We start from the raw sequence: 22,974 nt of genomic DNA, 5'->3' as shown, positions 1-22,974 counted from the left end.
ATTTACCTCCCACCAGTGAGCTCCTAATGCTCTTTAAATATTGTTTATAATTGCCATTTCGCCAGACTTTTTTTTTTATGGGCCAAGGGCCTGATTTGTAAGCTGTTTTCCCATGGAAACGGTATAGGCAATTAATTCAGGGTGGGGCTTCTTGGTTTTTCATTGGTTTCTGTTTCTGGTACTGCTGTAAATGCTGAACTTGCAAATTTCCAGTGAAGATCTTTGAGATATCCTCCGTTAGAGGGGATACAGATATGAAAATACAAAACACTTTGTGCTTTTTCTTTTCTTAATTGCGGAAAGGTTATTTCTAGGTCTAAGAGTGTGTGTGTGTATATATATCTATATCTACGTATCTGTATCTATCTATATATATATAGTAAATCTGAGGCACTGTTTAAATGGGTTAAAGTTTCTTGGTTGAACTCTGTTGTGTGTCATGCATTACAAAGAATTCTTCAAAGGACTTTTCAGCATTCAGATCCCATGCAAAACATTTCTCAAATTTAATCAAAAACTCGACATAATGTATATCTGTTGACTTTGGCTAAGAGAGACAGTGGCTGGTGAATATGAAAAAATTTTGCAAGATAAATTACCAGGGCTCATTTTTCTTCTGACAAATCTGAATTTATACCGAAGGCTCAATATAGTGTGCAGTGAACACAATAACCCCCTGAGTCTATATAATGCGACTTGAGTTGCACGCGCAAATCAGGTTGTATTCTGATTAGCGTGCGCAATTTACTTATCTTAAAAAGCCAGCCAGTGCCAATAATTGCCACTTAAGTAATTATTGACACTAATTAGCATTAATTAGAATTTACATGCACACCTTTCTAAGCATATTCTGTAAAGTGATGTGCATAAATTCTAAGACGCAGATTGGAAAAAGGGTCATGGAATGGGCGAGCTGTAGGTATTTCTACAAACTATGCATACTGTTATGGAAGACACCCGCTCTGGGCCTGATTCTAAATCTACATGCTGTATTTAAAATATGTTTAAGTGTAGTTCATGCGACTAAATCTACATGTGCCAATCAGCGAAAAGCTGGCCTAAATCTCTGCACGTGGATTTACGCACACTGGCCCATATTTTATAACAATGCATTTAGATTTTGAAATGCCCAATTCCTTGCCCCTAACCATCCCCCTTTTTGCCTGCGTATGTTAGAATTTAGGTGCAGTACATTACAGAATACACTTAAAAATGTACATGTGTAAATTCTAATTTTTGCCAATTAGTGCTCGTTATTGCTTGTTAGCTGTTAACACTTAGCAGCTTTTTAAAACAATCTATGCGTGCAGTTATAGAATACGCCTAGATTTACATGCAGAACCGTACGTAACTCTAGGCGTGCTGTATAGAATCCAGGGGTCCGCTCCTAACTTAGGCATAGGCATTTACACTAAGTTTTACGTGGTGCAAATGCCTGCAGCTAAATTTATTTGCACGAACGGTTGCTAGGCGTGTTCTATAAACCACACCTAATTGTAGACTGGCTTATTGTTTAAAACAGCGACATAACTTTTGTTTAAAGATGGGCACATCTGGAGAACAGGCGTTATAAATTTTTTGAATGGCCCCAGAGTTTAAACAAAATACAGAGAAAAGCTCCAGCACACCTGTAGTCATTTTTGAGCAAGAAAACAGTTTGCGCTTCTTTTACTGTAAACTATGTTTTGTGTGTGTGTGTGTGTGGGGGATAAACAGTTTAACTCCCCCCCCCCCCCCCACACACACACACAAAACATAGTTTACAGCAACAAAAAAAGCGTATTTTCAATTCATTGCATTCATTGTAGATAGAGTGCAGATGGGAGTATTACATTCTTTCTGGAGATGTGTTCTTTGCAAGTGGTAATGCCGTATGCTTCTGAAACTAGAGAGAAAGGACCTCCACAGTCTCCAAAAACTTATGAGCTCCGCCATCTTGCCTAGGCCCAGTAAAAGGTATCACAGATTACCAAAGAGTTCATGTATTCTCAGGCTCCATACAGCTGCTGCTAATCCTGACTCCATGAAATGCCCTCATGTCCTTTCAAAGCCTGTATGCTATTAGCTGTGAAACCAATCTAGGTGTGACAAACAGGCCTCGCCAGCACGAGACAGAGTGAGGTGATCTTATAAACCTTGAGACCCCAAGGTCAAGGACTTCATCACTGCCATCAGAAACCCACTTGGGGGATTTATTGCCCAATTTTACGGCGCTCGGCTACAGTTTATTTGGTACAGTAAATGTCCTCCTTTGTCCTTTCCAAATGACTTGAAGGCAGTAAATGGGAAAAGGGGATTGGGTGAAGGGAGATATCTGTTGCCTGACTTCAACCTTATCTTATGAAGGAACAGCTGCGGGTTATATGCACAACTTAAATGCAGTGCTGCTAGCCAAAAATGGGATAATACAGAACTCTTTTTCATTCTGCTTTCATTTAACTCCAGAAGAAATACTATAACCGGTAGCTCCCACATACTTACCTGAACCCACCATTATGAACTTTAGCTAAGTCCAAGGCTCTAATAAGTGTTTCAGGTAACAGATGCAAAGGGTGAGATTGAAAGCCAAAGAGTGAGATTTTTCAGACAGTATATCCCAGGGGCGTAGCCAGCCTTCCGTGGGAGAGGGGTCCGAGCCCGGGGGGAGGGGGCACATTTTAGCCCTCCCCCCGGCGCCGCCCCCCCACCGCCGACATTGCCGCCACCCCTCCCGCCGCGAACCCGCCGCCGCTGCATCCTACCTTTACTTTTGCTGGCGGGGGATCCCACTCCCCGCCAGCCGACGTCTTCTTCTTAGTCGCTTCCCGCTCTTCAATTTGTTTGCTGACGTCCTGCACGTTGTACGTGCAGTACGTCAGACTCAGAGAACAGAACTGTTCTCTGAGTCTGACGTCCTGCACGTATAATTACGTGCAGGACGTCAGCAAACAAATTGAAGTGCAGGAAGGACTGAGAAGACGTCGGCTGGCGGGGAGTGGGATCCCCCGCCAGCAAAAGTAAAGGTAGGCGGGGGCGGGTTCGCCGGGAGGGGGGTCCTGGGGTGAATCTGCGGGGGCCCCGGCCCCCTCAGGCCCCACGTAGCTACGCCACTGGTATATCCAGGATATAAATCTAGAATGATTTACGTGTAATATTGCTTTGCAAATGAATCAAGGCAGAGCTAAGTGATACTGGTTTTTCTTTGGAGCCTCTGAAAGAATACAGACAAAGTAGGAAGCAATTTGGGTAAATATTTTGAGCTGAAAAGTGTTTTTCCACCCAGTAGTTAAAAGTATATACATTGGTTTCAGAGCACCTGTACTCACAGTAAAGGGAAAAGGGACTGGGCAGGAAGGTGTGCTTAGATTTCTTTGTACTGGTGGGACCACTTGATTTACTTCTCTAAGGCTTCCCTTTCATGACTAGGGGAATTCTATTGGACTTTTGTTATTGGCAGTTGAGGAACATCGGGGCGCTCCACCATTTGTTTTTGAAAAAAAGCGCACAAAAAATTTATACAAATCAACACGCTGAGAGAGGGAGCTGGCCTATGAATCATTTTAAAAGTTAAAAGATAAGTTTTGATTTATTATTGAGCACCGTGTATTATTTTTATTTTCATTTTCGGTAGCACGGATGGACTGTTACAATAGCACATATATGCACATATTAGAAATTGCCCAATGAAAGAGATGCTATCCCACCAAGCAATAAAAAAATACATGATATTGCTTTGAAAGTGGTGGTGAAAACTGAGGGCTTTTTCAAACACTAATTGGTGACATTACCATTAAGTTACCACTTACAAATGTGCTGGGAGTAAGGAGAGTTTACAGTCTGGCAGTATCAGTTATAAGTCTTTTGTTTTGTATTGTATTTGAATTGTTTTACTTTAGACTTTAAGGAGGGGGAGTATATATTGTTCCCTTTCATGACAGCAGTGATCAAGATCAGTGCACTAGGACTGAAGCTCTGATGAATGAGAAATAGGGCTCAGAGAGTAAGACAGTGAGAAAGCTTTCAAGTGAGTGTGACACACTCCTTAATGAGTGAGACTTGGCATCTCTGCAGTAATGCCTGGAAAATGAGAAGGGATAAGCTGGGGGACTGATAATGGCTCAGAGGCAGATTTTTGTTTTTAAATGGGGTAGGGAGGGAGGGAGGGTATGTGTATAGTTAAAAGAGCTAACTAAGCTCTTTTATTACAAAGGAAGAACATCTGTTTTGTAAGGGAATTCGGTTTCAGAAGATGTTTAGCTCTCTGTTCCCCTGTATTAGGAGTTTCTTTATGGAATTCTTTACGTCTTGTTATTAGGTCAAATAATAGCTATTTTAGCTTTAGGAAGAGGTTAAAAACTTTTCTATTCCCAAAGACTGTTATATAATTTACCATTACTATTTTGTATTCCTTAACTGTCTAAATGATTGATCTCATCCTGTGTTGTACTTATGATGTAAATCGCACTGAGCCCTGAAAAGGAGATTTTAGTGGTATAAGAGATTTGTTTTGATTTGATGTGGAAATAGAAGAAATCTCTTGTTGACCAAGAAAGCTAGGTCAAGAAATTAATTAATTAAATTGGATTCTCCCCCTCCCCCATTCCAAATAATGCTCAGTATAGCTTACAACATTCTTAGTACAAAATTTCTATACCTGAATGAGCTTGGAGTGAATGGGTACCTACGGCAGCAGGAGATAAAGAGGCTCTTTTACTCACCCTTAGCCGCACACTAATGGACATTAGGGTATGCTATATACTCTGTGTCCTATTTATACCTAAGGGCCACGTGGCACTTAACACGTGTTAATGGACATTAAACTTTAGTAAAAGGCACCCAAAGTGATTTGCTTAGGACACGTGGCACCTCGGTAGAAAAAGTGGCATTGAACCCTAGTTCTTCATTATTGCTCTCAACCAGTGTGTCACCAACAGCTGGGAGGTGTGTCACCAAAAATGTGACATACAGTATGCTTTTGCTTTTCTTAACAACTATGTGTGCTACGGGTTCGGGAGAGTTGAGAACCAGGAAGTCAGGTACTTGAAATCTCCATAACTGGTCCCCGCTTATGTCGCCAGCCCCAGATGAAAATGTGGAAGCTCACCTCTCTCTCTTCCATACTGGCAATCGCCACCCATTGCATATGTATTTCCCTTACATCATTGTTAGCAATAATTAAATGATATATAGGATTTTTTCTTTTGTTCAGCAGCAAATTATAGTGTTTATTATGTCACACATGTAAATATTGTCTGTCAGGTATGTCACAATAGAATAAAGGTTAAGAACCACCGCTTTAACCCCTAGTAATGTAGCTAATGCTGCTATTCTCTTAGTAATTGCCAGTAGGCTTTTCTACTGGTAACTCTTTGAAGTGCATTGATTTCTTTTACTACTACTACTTATCACTTCTTTAGCGCTACTAGATGTACACAGCGCTGTACACTTGAACATGAAGAGACAGTCCCTAATTTTGATCTCAGACTAGCCACACAGCAAGTGGACTGTAGCACTGACTTACAATGCCTTCCCCTCCTTAGATTCTAGAGGTGAAGAGCCCGATTAAGCAGAGCAAGTCTGAGAAACAGATGAAGAATGGCGACTGTGATAAGGTAAATGCAAAAAAGGCTGATGAAAAATGTCATTTCACCTCATATGCCCCCAGGCCATTCTGTCTGTAGATACAAAACCAAAAAATACGCTAGCATTTTGAAGAAAGTCGAGGGGTTGCCGTCTGGTTTGTTCAGCTTTACTAGGAACACAAGTGAAAGACACTGTCACCCATTTCACTTCAGCCATTGGAAGTTATTAATAGGGATGGGCCATCATTTACCAGGAAATGTCATTTGCCGATAATAGTGTACTCTCTTAGAGTGAGCACTGCGGGCAGAGAGGTTGCACTCATATTGAAAGGTGCACACTATGGACCAAATTGTATAAATAGCACCAAACAATCATCATTGAAAAAGTAATGTGCTAAGCACTATTCTATAAATGGCACTGAAATTTAGGCTTTGTTTATAGAATGCACTTGGCGCCTGACTTTAGTTACATCCTCGCCTCTAAATTAGGCGCGGATCCCCCTTATTCTGTAACAGCACGCATAACTTCTAGGAACGCCCCTGATCCTCCCATGTCTGCGCACCTTTTTCGGAGCCACACAAGTAGAAATCAGTTAAGGTCAGTTAGTGCTGATGATTATTAGCAACCAATTATCGGAGCTAATTGGCTCATCAGTTAAATTGCGCTTGCAAATTGTATGCATGTCTGATTTATTTTTGTGCAATTTTAAGCACCAGTTATAGAATTTCAGGGTATTTGCAGAGGGCACACTCTCTTCCCTCTTTGCAGATAGAGCTAGATTCTATATATGGTGCCTGAAAATTCCGCGCAGAAAAAAAATACACCTAGGCGTATTCTATAAAGTACACCTATATTTTATAGAATAGGCCTAAATTTCTGCATGGTATATAGAATACGCTGAGCGCCTTTCCACATGATCAAATTTAGTCATGGCCATTTACTCCATGTTTTATTTGGTGTAAATCTCTACACCTAAATTAGGCGCAGAGCACGTGCTTTCTATAACAAAGCGCATAGATTTTAGAAATGCCCATGCCCCACCCATAGCCATGCTCCCTTTTCAACTATGCGACTTAGAATTTAAGCACACCATGTTACAGAATACACTTAGTGAGTTGTGTGTGTAAATCTTAATGCCAGTTAGTGCTAATTGCTTGTTAACATCCAATTAGCAGTGCTGATTAGCTAGTTTACCAATTAAGTTATGTGCATAGTTATAGAATACGCTTCGATTTCCACGTGGAAATTAATGTGCCACATATAGAATTCTGGGGATAGTGCGTATAGTTTAATAAGAGTGTGCACTGAGATAGTGAAGGTGTGGGTCGAAGAGTATTTCATCTTCCAGATATTTTACCCCTAATGTTTAGGAGGACTTAATTGTTTCTTGTCCATGGTTTGGTCAGTGAATTATATAGGGCTAAAACTTAAATATTACTTCAGAACATTTTAGTCCTAATAGAAGGATGGGCTGACTCTGTCATTGGCATTGTGTGTGCTAGTTTGACCTTTCTAGTAATGAAGTATGATTAAAATACATCCCCTGTTATTGAGGCCATGTCAGCCAGTATATCAGTATTGAAACTGTGTCTGGTTAGTAGCTTCCGCTAAATATCTGGATAGAGGGATGAGGTGCCAGCAAAATTCAGAAAGCCTTTATTTATGTATTTATTTGGATTTTGATCACACCTTTTTTATTAGTAGCTCAAGGTACACTGGATAGTTCTCTGTCCCAGGAGGGCTCACAATCGAAGTTTGTACCTGAGGCAATGGAGGGTTAAGTGACTTGCCCAAGATCACAAGGAGCAACAGTGGGATTTGAACCGGCCACCTCTGGATTTCAAGGCCGGTGCTCTAACCACTAGGCCACTCCTCCACTCCAGTTAGATTTAGGGCAGCCTTTTTGCTGTCCTAAGGCAGTGTTTCCCCAAGTCCAGTCCTGGAGTACCCCTTGCCAGTCAGGTTTTCAAGATATCCACAATGAATATGGATGAACTTGATTTGCATACACTGGCTCCATTATATGCAAATCTCTCATACATATTCATTGTGGATATCCTGAAAACCTGACTGGCAAGGGGTACCAGGACCAGACTTGGGGGAAAATGCCCTAAGATACATGGATAGTTAGTGACACTGAGAATCACCACTATCCAGATACCTCTGATCTCTGCCCCGGCCTGTGCCAAAGCAGCCTGTAAACATATTCAGCAGCACTTATCCAGGTGGCAGGTGCTGCTACCCAGTTAAATCATTTTAGATATGAATGCCCATTATACCACTTGCTTTCTGAACCAAACAGACTCAGCTATCTGAAGTTGTGTTTTTTTTTTTTAGGCATATCTAGATGAACTAGTGGAACTCCATCGAAGATTAATGACACTAAGGGAACGACATGTACTTCAACAGGTGAGGAAATGTATTCACTCTTATGTGCATCCTCTTTAGGAGTTTTATGAAAACTTATAAGTACTACTACTACTGCTTATCATTTCTATAGCGCTACAAGGCATACGCAGCGCTGTACACCATAGCATATATGTTTGAATTTTAATTGCTGTGCCCCGTTTGTACATACTAAAAGGTACTAGCTCTTTCCAAGGAAAGCCTGGTATAAATCACTGGACCTTAAAACCTATCTGATCTCTCCCCTTTATGTATCTATGTATTTATTTTATTTATTTTTGCCTATCCACATTTTGTGTTCCACTGAAACCGATTTTCAGTATGTCAGAGGGTGCAAAGGGATCCAACTGGGTGTTTTTTGTTTTTTATTTTATGTTTTGGGTTCACATATGTGAGCAGATGCACACACGTTATAAATCAGTTTCTTATTGATGGTACTCCTACAGAAGGGTGGGGAGATGTGGAATTTAGCTCACATCTTTTTCAGTTTAGCAAAAGAGGAATTTAAGTTGGTATTTTCCTGTCCCAGAAGGCTTTGTCTGAATTTGTACCTGGGGCAGTGGAGCCACAGTGAGATTGGAGCTAGAATTCACTGGTTCTCAGAATGCTGCTTTAACCATTAGGTTATTACTCCATCCCAAGTGAGAATAATCCCAGAAGGTTATGCAAAAATGTAGTACAAGTAAGTGGGCTCTGGTGACATCAATCCCAATCCTGGCCCTCCTCACCAACTATTATCCCAACTCTACAGATCTCACCGCGACCTCTCTAACCTCATCTCTATTCCTCTACTCCCCTCCTCTTCTCTGCCCTTCTCTTGTGCCCTATGGAATGCCCGCTCTATCTGTAACAAACTCCCCTTTCCTTGTCATCAAGCAGATGAAGCCATTACATATGGGTTATGTCCATCAACCAGCAGAGGAGATAGAGAGCACTCAAACTTTCACAGTGCCCTCTTGGCCAGCTAGCTCCACTGCCTCTTCAGTATTTGAAGCTTCCAAAGCAGTATGGCAAACCGCAATGGGAATCACAAGAGCTTTCCTCACAGCGAACGATGGCCCATCACAAGGGCATGAACTCATAAAGGAGGGAATGCACATCCTCCTGGAGGGATTAAACTCATCCTCCTTATTGTATAAGTGGAGGGGAACACACGCGCCTCCTGGAGGGAATCACACATCCTCCCAACACACTGGAGGGAATGAACTCATCCTCCTATTTAAAGAACTGGAGGGGAACACACGCGCCTCCTGGAAAGAATCAACACATCCTCCAAAAACACATGCTGGAGGGAATGAACACATCCTCCTAAATTTAAACTGAACATGAATCCTGAAGATTGTTATCCAACTTTCTCCCAAGGAAGGAACTTCAGGAAATTAGAACAGAACCTGAAAAACAGATTCACAGCATACAGACAATCATACAGGGAGGGCTCATGGCTTCATCTGCTATGACTAAAGGAAAGAAAATTACCAAGGTAAGAACCTAATTTTCCCATATCCAGGACCTCTTTATCTCGCGTCACCTCCATCTGCTCGCCATAACAGAAACCTGGCTCTGCCCTGATGACTCTGCTTCAGTCGCAACCCTCTGCCATGGCGGTTATCTTTTTTCACATACTCCTCGCCCTGCTGGTCGTGGGGGCGGTGTTAGACTACTTCTCTCTCCCTCCTCCAGATTTCAACCCCTTCTTCCACCTCAATCTAACTGTTTTTCCTCCTTTGAAGTCCACTCTGTCTGCCTTTTCTCTCCTCTGCCTCTTCAAATAGCGGTCATTTATCGTCTCCATGATAAGTCCCTTTCATCCTTTCTCAGTGACTTTGATGCCTGGCTTGCCTTCTTCCATGATCCTTCCTCCCCCTCTCTCATCCTTGGTGACTTTAATATTCCTGCTAATGATCCTTCCAACTCTTATATTTCCAAGTTACTCGCTTTAACATCCTCCTTTAATCTCCAACTATGCTCCACCTCCCCCACTCATCAAAATGGTCACTGTCTTGATCTCATCTTCTCCTCCAATTGTTCACCCTCTAGTTTCCTTGCCTCTGATCTTCCCCTCTCTGATCATCATCTTATAACTTTCACACTTAAATCTCCCAGTCCCCTCCGATCTTATCTAATTTATCTAGGAATCTTCACGATATTGACCCTTCATCTCTATCCTCCCATGTTTCAAACCTCCTCTCTACTGTGGCACCATCCACGTCTGTCAACGAGGTTGTTTCTTCTTACAACAATACTCTATCCTCTGCCTTAGACACTCTTGCACCTTTGATGACCCGCCCTATAAGGCGTACAAAACCCCAACCTTGGCTGACTTCTAATATCCGCTATCTACGTTCCTGTACCCGCTCCGCCGAACGCCTCTGGCGGAAATCTCGGGCCCTTGCTGATTTCTTACACTTCAAGTTCATGCTGACCTCCTTCCAATCTGCTCTTTTACGTGCCAAACAGGATTATCATATCCAACTGACCAACTCTTTTGGCTCTAACCCTCGACTTCTCTTCACCACATTGAACTCTCTCCTCAAGGTGCCCCCTCCCTCAACTCCCCCTTCATTATCTCCTCAGACCCTTGCTGAATTCTTTCACAACAAGGTTCAAAAGATAAACCTTGAATTCTCTACCTCGCCACCTCTCCCTTCACTAGTCCGTTCCCCTCTCTCTCCTTCCCCTCATTCCTTTTCCTCCTTTCCTGAAGTTACTATAGAGGAAACTACACTTCTCCTTTCTTCCTCAAAATGTACCACCTGTTCCTCTGATCCCATTCCCACCCACCTTCTTAATGCCATCTCACCTGCTCTTATTCCTTTTATCTGTCACATTCTCAACCTCTCACTTTCCACTGCAACTGTCCCTACTGCCTTTAAACATGCTGTGGTCACACCTCTCCTTAAGAAGCCTTCACTCGACCCTACTTGTCCCTCTAATTACCGACACATCTCCCTCTTCCCTTTTCTCTCCAAATTACTTGAGCGTACTGTTCACCACCGCTGCCTTGATTTTCTCTCCTCTCATGCTATTCTTGACCCACTACAATCTGGTTTTCGCCCTCTCCACTCAACTGAAACTGCGCTTACTAAAGTCTCCAATGACCTATTACTGGCTAAATCCAGAGGTCTCTATTCCGCTGCTTGTGACACTGTCGATCACAGCATACTCCTTGATACCCTGTCCTCACTTTGATTCCAGGGCTCTGTCCTTTCCTGGTTCTCTTCCTACCTCTCCCTCCGCACCTTCAATGTTCACTCTGGTGGATCCTCTTCTACTTCTATCCCTCTGCCTGTCGGCGTACCTCAGGGTTCTGTTCTTGGTCCCCTCCTCTTTTCTATCTACACTTCTTCCCTTGGTTCATTAATCTCATCCCATGGCTTTTTTACCATCTCTATGCTGATGACTCCCAAATCTACCTTTCTACCCCTGATATCTCACCTTGCATCCAAACCAAAGTTTCAGCATGCTTGTCTGACATTGCTGTCTGGATGTCTCAATGCCACCTGAAATTAAACATGACCAAAACCGAGCTTCTCATTTTTCCCCCCAAACCCACCTCCCCACTCCCCCCATTTTCTATTTCTTTTGATGGCTCTCTCATTCTCCCTGTCTTCTCAGCTCGAAACCTTGGAGTCATCTTTGACTCTTCTCTCTCCTTCTCTGTTCATATCCAGCAGATCGCCAAGACCTGTCGTTTCTTTCTTTACAACATCCGTAAAATCTGCCCCTTTCTTTCCGAGCACTCTACCAAACCCCTCATCCACACCCTTGTCACTTCTCGTTTAGACTACTGCAATCTGCTTCTTGCTGGCCTCCCACTTAATCACCTCTCCCCACTCCAATCGGTTCAAAACTCTGCAGCCCGTCTCGTCTTCCGCCAGGGTCGCTTTACTCATACTACCCCTCTCCTCAAGTCACTTCACTGGCTCCCTATCTGTTTTCGCATCCTGTTCAAACTTCTTCTACTAACCTATAAATGTACTCACTCTGCTGCTCCCCAGTATCTCTCCACACTCTTCCTTCCCTACACCCCTTCCCATGCACTCCGCTCCATGGATAAATCCTTCTTATCTGTTCCCTTCTCCACTACTGCCAACTCCAGACTTCGCGCCTTCTGTCTCGCTGCACCCTACGCCTGGAATAAACTTCCTGAGCCCCTATGTCTTGCCCCATGCTTGGCCACCTTTAAATCTAGACTGAAAGCCCACCTCTTTAACATTGCTTTTGACTTGTAACCACTCGCCTCCACCTACCCTCCTCTCCTCCTTCCTGTACACATTAATTGATTTGATGTGCTTACTTTATTTTTTGTCTATTAGATTGTAAGCTCTTTGAGCAGGGACTGTCTTTCTTCTATGTTTGTGCAGCGCTGCATACGCCTTGTAGCGCTATAGAATTGCTAAATAGTAGTAGTAGTAGTAGTTTGTCTTGTTGGGCAGACTGGATGGACCGTGTAGGTCTTTTTCTGCCGTCATCTACTATGTTACTATGAGTTAAAAGCAGCATCAGAAAGGTGGGCTTTTAGCCTTGATTTGAAGACGGCCAGAGATGAAGCTTGACATACCAGCTCAGGAAGTTTATTTCAGGCATATGGTGCAGCAAGATAAAAGGAACGGAGTCTGGAGTTAGCGGTGGAGGAAAAGGGTGCAGATAAGAGAGATTTACCCAGTGAACAGAGTTCCCGGGTAGGAGTGTAGGAACATTTTATCATTACTACCTAGCAATTTTTGCACATTAAAAATGTTCAAGCTAAAACGCAGTAAAATAGGAACATTCAAACGATATAATTAACAATGTGTCAGAATTTCGCAGTCATCATGAATGCTCAGAGTATCCACCCCAGCTTTAACACAGGCCTTCAGTCGCTTTGGGAAGTTCTTAACAACCTTGCAAATCAGTCCCTATGGCAGGCTGTCCCAAATCATCTGTAGTGCTTCCTTGAGTTCAATGATTGTTTGCAGCTTTGAAGTGGAGCTTATAATTCACCTCCAATATTGCTCCCCAGACAAAAGTCAACGTCACTGTGATGTCATTAACAGGTAAGCTGATACTCCCATTATTTTTCCCCAAATAATGGTAATTTTACAGTGTAAACGTTTTTGAACACATGAAAATTGCTAGGTGTCGCGCTAAAAAGTCTGTAACTTCACTTTGTTTAAAGATAATCTCTTTTCACTCAGTACATAAACATAGATAATAACAACAAGTAAGTTATAAAGTTATATGTTGAATTTCCAAGCAGTTGCTGAAAAAAAAACCAGCAAAAAACTCCAGGTTACTTTTTTTTTTCTTCACCCTGTACATAAAAACAACAAGCCTAATATGCCACGTTCCACAGCCAGACCATGCAGATGTGCCAGAATGATTGCACATTCATGAAGCTGGAAAAGAACGCCTGATCCCTTTCCTTTTTTCTGATACTTAAATAAGTACCTTGGTGACAGAGACGTGTAGAGCAGTGTTTCCCAAGTCCAGTATTGGAGTACCCCTTGCCAGTCAGGTTTTCAGGATATCCACATGCCTCCATTATATGCAAATTTCTTTCATGCATATTCATTGTGGATATCTTGAAAACCTGACTGGCAAGGGGTACTCCAGGACCGGACTTGGGGAAACACTGGTGTGGAGCATCTCACGTGACCAAGGAGAGTTCCAAACATCCTACCTGTCTGGAAGCGCCTTCATTAGATAACCTTACAGATTAAAGTAGAAAGGTTTGAGATGTATTGCCTTTAAATTTCAAATATTTATGTTGACAGTATCCCCCTCACTCTACAACAGGGCACTTAAATTTATAGAATACTAACATTTAAGCTCGTGAATGTACGCTTATGTTATTATTATTAATAATAATTTTGATTTTCAGTAGTAGCTCAAGGTGACATATTCAGGTACAGTAGGTATTTCCCTGTCCCCAAAGGGCTCGCAATCTAAGTCTCCCTTTTACAAAGCCATGCTAGCGGTTGCCAGAGCAGTAATGCTGACACAGCCCTTATTTTGTGTCCTAAGGGCAGTGGCGTTCCTGGGGGGGCTGGCACCTGGGGCGGATCGCCGATGTGCCCCGCCCCCCCCATTGCAGCGCGGACCCCCCCCCCCCCCCCCCCCCCCGCTGGGTGCACGCCGCTGGGGGGGGGGGTGCCGCACGCATCTGCCCTCCGTTGGTCCATGCTTCTTCTCTGCCCCAGAACAGGAAGTAACCTGTTCCGGGGCAGAGAAGAAGCATAGACCAATGGAGGACAGGCGCGCGCGGCGCCCCCCCCCCCCCCCCTAGGAACGCCACTGCCTAAGGGCAATAATGGAATCGTTAGAAACAGAAAGAGTAGCAGAAAAGATGTTAGAAGCAGCTTGGTTAGTTGCACATTAAGGTTTTGCTAAACTAGGTGAACAGAGTTTGGGCCTGTAGAATGCTTTGATGCATATCTCCCCTGTAAACTTTGATCTCTTTTTTTAATGTTTACATGACTGTAATTCAACTTACTTAAAGTACCAGTTCTAACACCCAAATCTTCCCAAATGGGTCTGATTTTCAAGGTGACTAAACTATATCCAAATGAACCTGCATGTTAGACAAAATTGTGAAAATTCAGGGTGGATATCCTGAAAACTCTACCTGTTCAGTAGTCTCAAGTACAATTTGAGAATTGGTGCCATGGAACAGATCAGGCCCGATATTCAGCAGGCCGCGTGTTTGCTGTTCGCCACCAGCATTAAACTGGCGACCGGCATTGAATATCCAGGTTTATTTTGGTCGCTAAAAAGTTATATCAATATTTAGCACTAGCTGGTTAACTTTTTAGCAGTCAAAAGATAGGCCTGCTATTTAACTGGCCTATTTTGACCTCTCAGCATAGCTAATTAGGTGCTGAATATCCGCTAACCAGGATATTCAGTGGGAGATAACCAATTATCTCCCGCTGAATATCCACGGTTAAGCGTTTAAACCCTATTTAACTGGCCAGGAGCCATTCTTGGCCAGTTAAATAATTTTGAATATTGGTTGGGGGTGGGGGGCTTAATTCCTAGAGAAATATGGGTTAAAATATGTCTGTAAACTAGATTTAAAATTGCAATAAATTAATCTTCAAGTGTAAGTTCTGAAGCTGACGTGTTAAAGATGGGGCTTAATGCACCCACCATTATGCGTCAGCTGTTCTTTGTTCTATGCATTTTCATTTCCTGCTTCCACCAAAGTTGAAGTAGCCACAGAAACAAAGCAGATATCAAATATTTTAAGTACACCTGCTATGGCATGATGTGTGGAGGCTCATCTTAATTCCCACCTACGAATCTGTGCCTGTCTCTTGGATGGAAGCCAAAAGGACTCGCCTATCCCAGAATTCCCTCCGGTAACTTCCCCGCTTGTAGGGACGTAGTGAAATGTAATGTAATTTTGTCTTTTGCTCATATATTTCTGTGGACTGAAAATTTTTCCTCCCAGCCTTTCAGTAGATATAGGTATATGAAGTGTGAGATCATTCTATATATTTATAGGCATATATACTTATAGATATAGATATATACAGTTCTCACAAAAGAGTAGTTGCCCTATTTAAATTGTTTGCTTCAGAGAATCCCTAATTGAATAGCATTTGACACAAGCTCTCTGTGGAACAAATTTAAAATTTACACAAAGATGCGTTTAATTACTATTTGTTTGATTTTAACAGATTCAAAATAATAATGACGTGAACAGGCCAGGTGCAAAAGTGCCACCCTTCCAGTTTGATTCATTACTACTCTATTTTTTTGTTAAATTGTTAATAACACCCCAAAATGTTTAGTGATTCATTAGGCCTTCAAATAGTCTGGTGAAGCTCCTCAGCAACATGGCGGTAGGCAGTGTGAAAACCTGTTCTACAAGTAGAAGCCTAAACATAAGTACAACCATTTGTCTTGACATCCCTTTTCAAATCTATTTTTAACATCTTCTGCGGCATTAACAGGAACATCAATCAAAGCACATTTAATAGCTTGCATAGATAAACGAGTTCTGTCTGCCTCCGTTTTGATAACAAAAATTGTGTTTGACCCCACTGGAAAAATAAAAGGACCAGGCAGCAAGATCTGGATTGGCAACTAGTGACAAAAAACACAGCAAGACACCTTCAAATTCTGTAAATGGTTATAAAATAGGGTCAGTTATATGTGTAAATAATTATCTAATTGGTGCTAAATTGGAGATAAGTAACTCTAATTGTCCTTGACAAGCACTAATTAGCAGTTGTTTGCATAACTGACTTCCACCCCTATTCTGTAAACTGAGTGCCTAACTTCTCTTGTGTAGAGCTCTAAAGGGGGTGTGGTCAAGGGGGGGTCATGGGCGGTCCCAGGATTTAGGCACAAACATTTACACCAGCTTTTAGCAGGCGTAAATACATGTAACGTTCGGTTCAAAAATGACTTAAGCTAGTGCTCTATAAATGCAGTACTTCACGGAACTGTTGTTATAGAAATCGCACTTGCGCATCATCTTGGTTCCTAACTTTGGTCACCATTTACTGAATCTACCACAAAATGCAAAGCATGGTGGCATACATTGCTATGGTGTAGCCAGTGTGCCATTTTGTGTGTGTGTGGGGGGGGGGGGGGGGGCTTACAGTGGGCATGGGTGGGCACTAATCAGCCACCTTCACCCCCATATTTAAATGACCTTACCTGGCAGGAACCCCCCCCCCCCCCCCCCCCAAAGTCCTGCCAGCTGTGGAAATCGAAAGTCAGCCCTGATTTTGTGAAGCACAGTTTTCCGCAGTTCAAAGTGCTGTGGCTGATGCTGGAACTGTGCACATTCTTTGTTCCACACATGAGCTGAGCATGCGTGTAGTGCTTGCATCGGCAGCAGCAGTTTGAGCTGCAGACAGCAGGACCTTAATGGATTGGAGCCAGCTCTGCATTTTTCTACAGCATGTGAGGCTTGGGAATGCCCACCAGCTACAGAAAGGTGCATCCGGCGGCTAGGTGAGCCTGCAGCAAGAGTGGATGGGGCTAGGCAAGCCCAAACCCACCTGTGGTTGTGCACCTCCTCCAAGTTGCCTGTAAATTCAGGGAGCACGCAATGGGAGATCTGTTTTAGGATCACTAGCTTTTCTACCAAATCTGGAGCTAGCCATGAACAAGATGAGACTCCTGGGAAGTAATTTTATAAACAGCTTTCAGACATAAAATGACTTCTATAAGATTATCTCATCCTTTAAAAGTGTGCATGGTGCAATTAGGTATGTACTTGTAAGTGACTTTAGAGTAAGTATATTTAGGGGAGGAGTTTGGGCAGAGTGAGAATAGAGTCAGGACCTGCTCAAGGGACTGTGTTGCCCTGAGCCAACTTTTGTATTGGCACCCTCCCTACCCCCAACTTCAATCTAGTATCTCTCCTACCACTCTGTTTCCCCCACTGATAACCCACTATTTTCTCTTCTCGTCCCCCCTCCCCTTGATGATAAAGGGTGTCGAAATCCCAGTTCAATACCTCTCCTTCTCTTTCCACTCCCTGCTATCCTGTGGATGCTGAACTGCAAGCAGCGGGACACAGGGAAGGAGAGATGCTAGACCAGGATTTTGGCGCCCTTTATCACTGGTAAGCTAGGCCAGTGCCTTACCCGGTCCATAGGTTGAGCCAGCACTGGGGTAGAGTCACAGTTTGTATACATACTTTATGTGCTAACATTTATGTCTGTTCTCTCAGTGTAGGGACCATTTCTTCAGGATGTGTGTGAGTCTTTTATAAAGACACACAGATGCCTTCCTGTCCAGTGAACGTAGTTGACCTGGCACGTAATTACCCTCTTTAAGGGCAGTTCTATAAAGGTGCCTATTTGAATAACCATTTAATTTTTGAAACTCGTGTCTCTGCATTAATCAAGCCTTGTTTCTTCTTTCATCAGTTCCAATCAGTACGTTCTCTACTAAAGCTTCCAGACCAAAGCAAGATTATATCAAGAATTGATTATTGTAATGCTGCTTTAGCAGGACTGCTTCAGGCTATTGTTAGACTACTTCAATCAGTACAAAACACTGAAATAAAAATTCTTTGCCACGCCCATAGATATGATCATGTTACTCCTTTGCTTATTTGCCATCATTGGCTTCCAGTAAAGTACCATTATCAGTTCAAAATTCTCACTATGATTCATAAAGTACTCTATACAGGCATTCCCCTTTAGCTCTCTTCGCAAATATGTCCTTACAAGTCCTCTCAACATCTTCTTTCCTCTAGTGAAATACTTTTATCCCTTCCAAGCCCGTCTTGTGCTCACCTGGAAAGCACCTGTCATTCTGCTTTTTAGTTTTTAAGCCCAAAGCTATGGAATTCTCTCCCTTATGAAATTAGAGCTGAGCCAACATTCACCAACTTCAAAATTATCCTCAAATAATACTTACATATACAGGTCTTTTCTCAAATAGCCTGTGGGTTCAGATTGGTTAGAGTTGCTATTGCTATTAAATTTTATATTATTTTAGTTTAATTAATGTGCTGGATTTGATTTTAGAGGCCAACTAAATTTCGGTTTTGGTTTTGGATTCGGCGTCGAAACCAACCCATAATCTGGGTTTGGAAACTAAAACTGTAGCCCTGACCCCTCCCCACTGACAGAAATCTCGTTCTCCCCCCCACCCCCCTCCACCAGTAGGCCCTCCCTGGGCCTATCTTCTCAAAGCCGTGGTGGTCTAGTGGCCTCTTCGGGACAGGAGCAACCTGAGTTGCCTCTACTCATGCCATTCCCAATTTCAAAATTGCAGCTGCGGCAGTCTTGTGAGACTGCTGCCGGAAGTCGCAGCCAGCACGAGCAGGGGCAACTCAGGATTCTTCTGCCCCAAAGAAGCCACTAGACCACCAGGGCTTTTAAAAGGTAGGCCTAGGGAAGGCCTATGGAAGGGGAGGATAGGGTGGAGTTAGTGGGTGGCCCAGGGAGGGAACAGGTTTTCTGTCGTGGGGAGAGGCTGGCTCGGGGGGGGGGGGGGGATGAGCTTACAGTAGGGGGCAGGGGCAGGGCCATAGTTTGTGTTCTGGTTCCATCCAAAACCAAGTGGTAGATTTCGGCCATGGATTCGATCGGCCTCTATCTGATTTTCTACTTTCTTGCTTGTCTATCAATTTCTGAATATTTATGGGATTCTTTTCTATATTTATAATTCTTAATTTATACTTTAATTATAAACCACTCTGATGTACCCTGTATTAAGAGCAGTATATTAAATCTCAGATAAACCACATTCTATAAAGAAAACTAAGCACCTACATTCCTTTATGGAATACCTTGGTAAGAGGAAATAATATGGACCATAAAGTTCTAATTCTGTTAGTGCACACAAAGCTTTTATAAAAGAGTGCCTTAGTTAAACAGAAGGATCCAAAGGCCTTAATTGAAAATTCATTTTCCCATAGCTATGGAACTCCCTAAAGACCCCTAACATTGGCTACAGGAATGTGTTTACCATAAAATATGTTGCTTCTCTTTTGGGTTTATCTACTAAAGGATGTTAAACCCTAACGCACACTTAGCACATACAAGAAGACTAGCATCAAACCACTTTAAAAGTGTTTTGCAGTAAGTAATCTGCAGACATGATACTTACTTTTTTAAATTTATTTTGTAAAGGGGGCCTGTCAGGGGCAAGAGAGTAAGCATGGATGTACAGTCCAGCTAGCACGTTCCAATTACCGTACGCTTACTGGTTTGCGCATCTATAATACGGGAGCCCTTAGTGCCTCCTAAATGCTCACATTAGTATACGTAACCTGAAAAGGAAATACTGGAAATGCCATGTTTCCTGGGAATGCTAGAAATGGTCTTAGTGCACGGGAAAGGCTCAGATAGGCATGCGCTAAGCTTATTTGCTAGTGCACTTTAGTAGATGTACTACTTTGTCTCATTTTTCTCAAAAAAAAAAAAAAAGTGAGCACCTCAATAGCTGTACCTTTTAAGCACATAGTTAAACCCTATTGGACTAAATTGAATATATCATACCTAAAAAATAAAATACGCCTAGGCATATTAAATAAAGTACGCCTAAATTTAGGCGTACTTTATAGAATAGCCTAAATTTCCATGCGGTTTATAGCATACACCAAGCGCTCATCTGTGCAACTAAAGTTAGTCACGGGCTGTTACGCCAAGTAAAATGTGGTGTAAATGCCGACATCTAAATTATGCGTGGACCGGGTGTATTCTATAACCACGTGCATAGCCTTTAGCAATGCCCATGAATCACCTATTCCACGCCCATGGCCTCGCTCCCTTTTCAACTATTCGACTTAGAATTTACACACATCACGTTATTATAGAATACGCTTAGTTCTGCATTCAAAATTCTAATTAATGCCAATTAGTGCCAGTAATTGTTAAGTGGCAATTATCAGTGCTGATTGGCTTGTTACCTAATTAAGATGTGTGTGCAAATCCAGAATATGATAGAATGGATTATGACTGTAATATGATTGAGTAGCCTAATTAACTGACAACCTACGTTAGTTTAAAGTCAGATAATATGGAAATGCTGTAGCTTTTAACAGTTACAATTTTTTTTTTTTATATCCTCAGATTGTTAACCTTATAGAAGAGACTGGACACTTTCATATCACAAACACAACCTTTGACTTTGATCTTTGTTCGTTGGACAAAACCACAGTTCGCAAACTACAGAGTTACCTGGAAACATCTGGAACATCCTGAGGATCTGACTGCATCACTGGAAAACTTTTTTTTTTAAAAAGAGAGAGAAAGCAAAACATTCAGAATAATGTGAACAATGGGATGTACTCACATGAGAAGAGAAGAAAAAACTCGTCAGCTTTATTTTCTTGTAAGCCAGTCATCATTTTTAAAGACAACAGTGACACAACTCAGAGGATCACTCTTCTCAATATGGAAATATTCTGGGAGAGTCTGCCTGGATAGCCTTGAAAAAAATAATTCATTCCCAATCAATGTGTACGGTTTCATGTATCTCAATGTGGTACTCCAGTCCACATGATGATTGCATGTTCAACACACACTCATGCATACACACGCACTGCCTTATGACATAACTGACTTATTTATTACTGCATATGTGGAATTTAACATCAAGGGAATGACCTTAGCAGATGTGATAATGCACTCCAGGTCTTCAGATGCAGCATGAGTGCTAACCCTGTGCCCAGCACCCTTTCTTCATGGGCAAGATAATCAGTTGATGCCAGCATCCTCCAGTCTTGCGGAGTACAATAGTTCTGCTTCAATGTCTGCACTTTTCACGGGACGGAGGGTGCAGTACTAAGTGGGTAGGCCCCTGATTCTGTTTCCAGTGTGCTCGGAACCATGTCATCAGCAGTTTCCGACAACTGACCATGGACCACATCAAAAGTGAATGAAAACAACGCACCAAATAGGATCATTTGACTTGGTCTAGCCTTAGTAGATGAAATTAGTAAGATATGTAAGAAAAACAAGTGTTACTGTATGCTGTTCTGGACCCAGCATTGTTTATCTGTCTTCATCCTTCTTGTGTCTGTTTTAATGTTATAATATTAGATAATGTATAAAAGTGAAGGCATTCTACAGGATCATTGTTTAAAAAAATACTGGTCTTGCTTTCTAAAGAAATGTTGTAGAAAATTCTTAATTTGGAGGTATTTATTATTGCATTTCAGTACTTCTCTGCTGCCAGTTATGTTTTGTCTTTAATCATGAAATTATGGCATAAGAGATATTTGTTGAGTTTGCCCTTCATTTGTTTATGGTTTTCAAAGACTTTTTTTTTTTTTGGTGGGCTTTTTATTGGTGTCTTTTTTTTTTGTCTGTATGTTTTTTTTTGTTTGTTTGTTTTTACACATGAGAAATTAAAACAATTTTTCCTTAAGAAAACGAGATAAATATCTTGGTTTTTAATGCAGCGGCACATTGAATTGCATTGAGCTGTTTTAGTTTTTGGATTCCAAGTGTTGTGCAGCGTTCAGCTTGTGTTTCCAGAAGGATTTCTTAGTTTAACAAGCTATGCTGAATCATCCATTTATTTGGCACCCTTTCCAACTATTCCCCAAGCTCCACAGAAAGAATTTGTACCAATATATGTATGTAGCTGTGCAGCAAGGACCTAATAAAACCCCATTTGAGCTTTAGGATAACCCATTCTCTGTAGCTTGAACACGATAAACTAAGTAGAAAAATTCTGTGTGGTATGGGTAGGAGTATGGTATAATCAGATGAAGCAACTTTAGTAGGTAGATTAGCAAAAATGTTGGAACTGTGCGCAGTAATGACCCTTCAAGACCTCCACACTTGTACCAATCCACATGTATGAATAAGCTGTGTTTTCTCTGGGTTTAAAACGCATTTAGAAGATCCAAATAATGAAAAACACATAGACAGCTGATTCTAATGTTGCATTGTCTAGGTTCTGGTATCTGCCTATACCAGTTACAGGTTCACCTGCTCTGATTGCAGTGCCTTTGATCTGAAGCCAGTCATTGTCTTCTTTTGATAGTATTTTATTTTATTGTCATTGGGATTTTGCATTTTAACACCAAATAAAAAGGAGACCTCCTGGACGCATACTGATTCAGTCCAGTTTAGCATTAAATAACAACAAATATTCAGGTCAGTCCCCATAAAGAGGGGACACTCCCCCTCCCCTCCCCCACCATGAACACACTTTTTGTGCAAATAGTCCATTACTGAAAAGCTAATTTTATTCTTGAATTATTTTTGCATATTCAAATGGGAATTCTCAAGCTGTTTTATTAAATCAAGAGGATATGACTTAAAATAAAATGTAGCTAAAACTTGCAAGGCCTCTGCAGGCTTTCAAAGGAGCAAGTGTACTTTCCGGTAATGTCATGATTCTGTATGGTCTGTGAAGTTCGGTCCACTTTGACTTTTCTAATTAAACACTGTGGAAAACCTCAATTGAAGAAGGAGGAAGTAAAGCAGTCTTGTAAGTTGAAAATTCTTTGGCTGGTGAGACTGGCCTAGACAGGAGTTTAGCAAAAGTACATCTATCTTATCCACTTCCCTTCACATTTTTGATCAGGCA

The 22,974-nt window shown here is 41.9% G+C and overlaps 1 protein-coding gene across 1 annotated transcript in view; it reads left to right on the top strand.

Moving 5' to 3' along the window:
* Positions 1-21,719, top strand: part of MLLT3 (MLLT3 super elongation complex subunit) — a 584,309-nt gene extending 562,590 nt beyond the window's left edge. The window contains exons 9-11 of the mRNA XM_030194210.1: positions 5,520-5,591; positions 7,900-7,971; positions 20,502-21,719. Coding sequence (XP_030050070.1) covers positions 5,520-5,591; positions 7,900-7,971; positions 20,502-20,633 — 276 coding nt within the window. The 3' untranslated portion in view covers positions 20,634-21,719. The remainder of the gene's footprint in view (positions 1-5,519; positions 5,592-7,899; positions 7,972-20,501) is intronic.
* The last annotated feature ends 1,255 nt before the right edge of the window (positions 21,720-22,974 follow it).

Source organism: Microcaecilia unicolor, chromosome 2 (assembly GCF_901765095.1).
Source record: "Microcaecilia unicolor chromosome 2, aMicUni1.1, whole genome shotgun sequence".
NCBI classification, from domain to species: Eukaryota; Metazoa; Chordata; class Amphibia; order Gymnophiona; family Siphonopidae; genus Microcaecilia; species Microcaecilia unicolor.
This window is presented reverse-complemented; position numbering and strand designations above follow the sequence as displayed.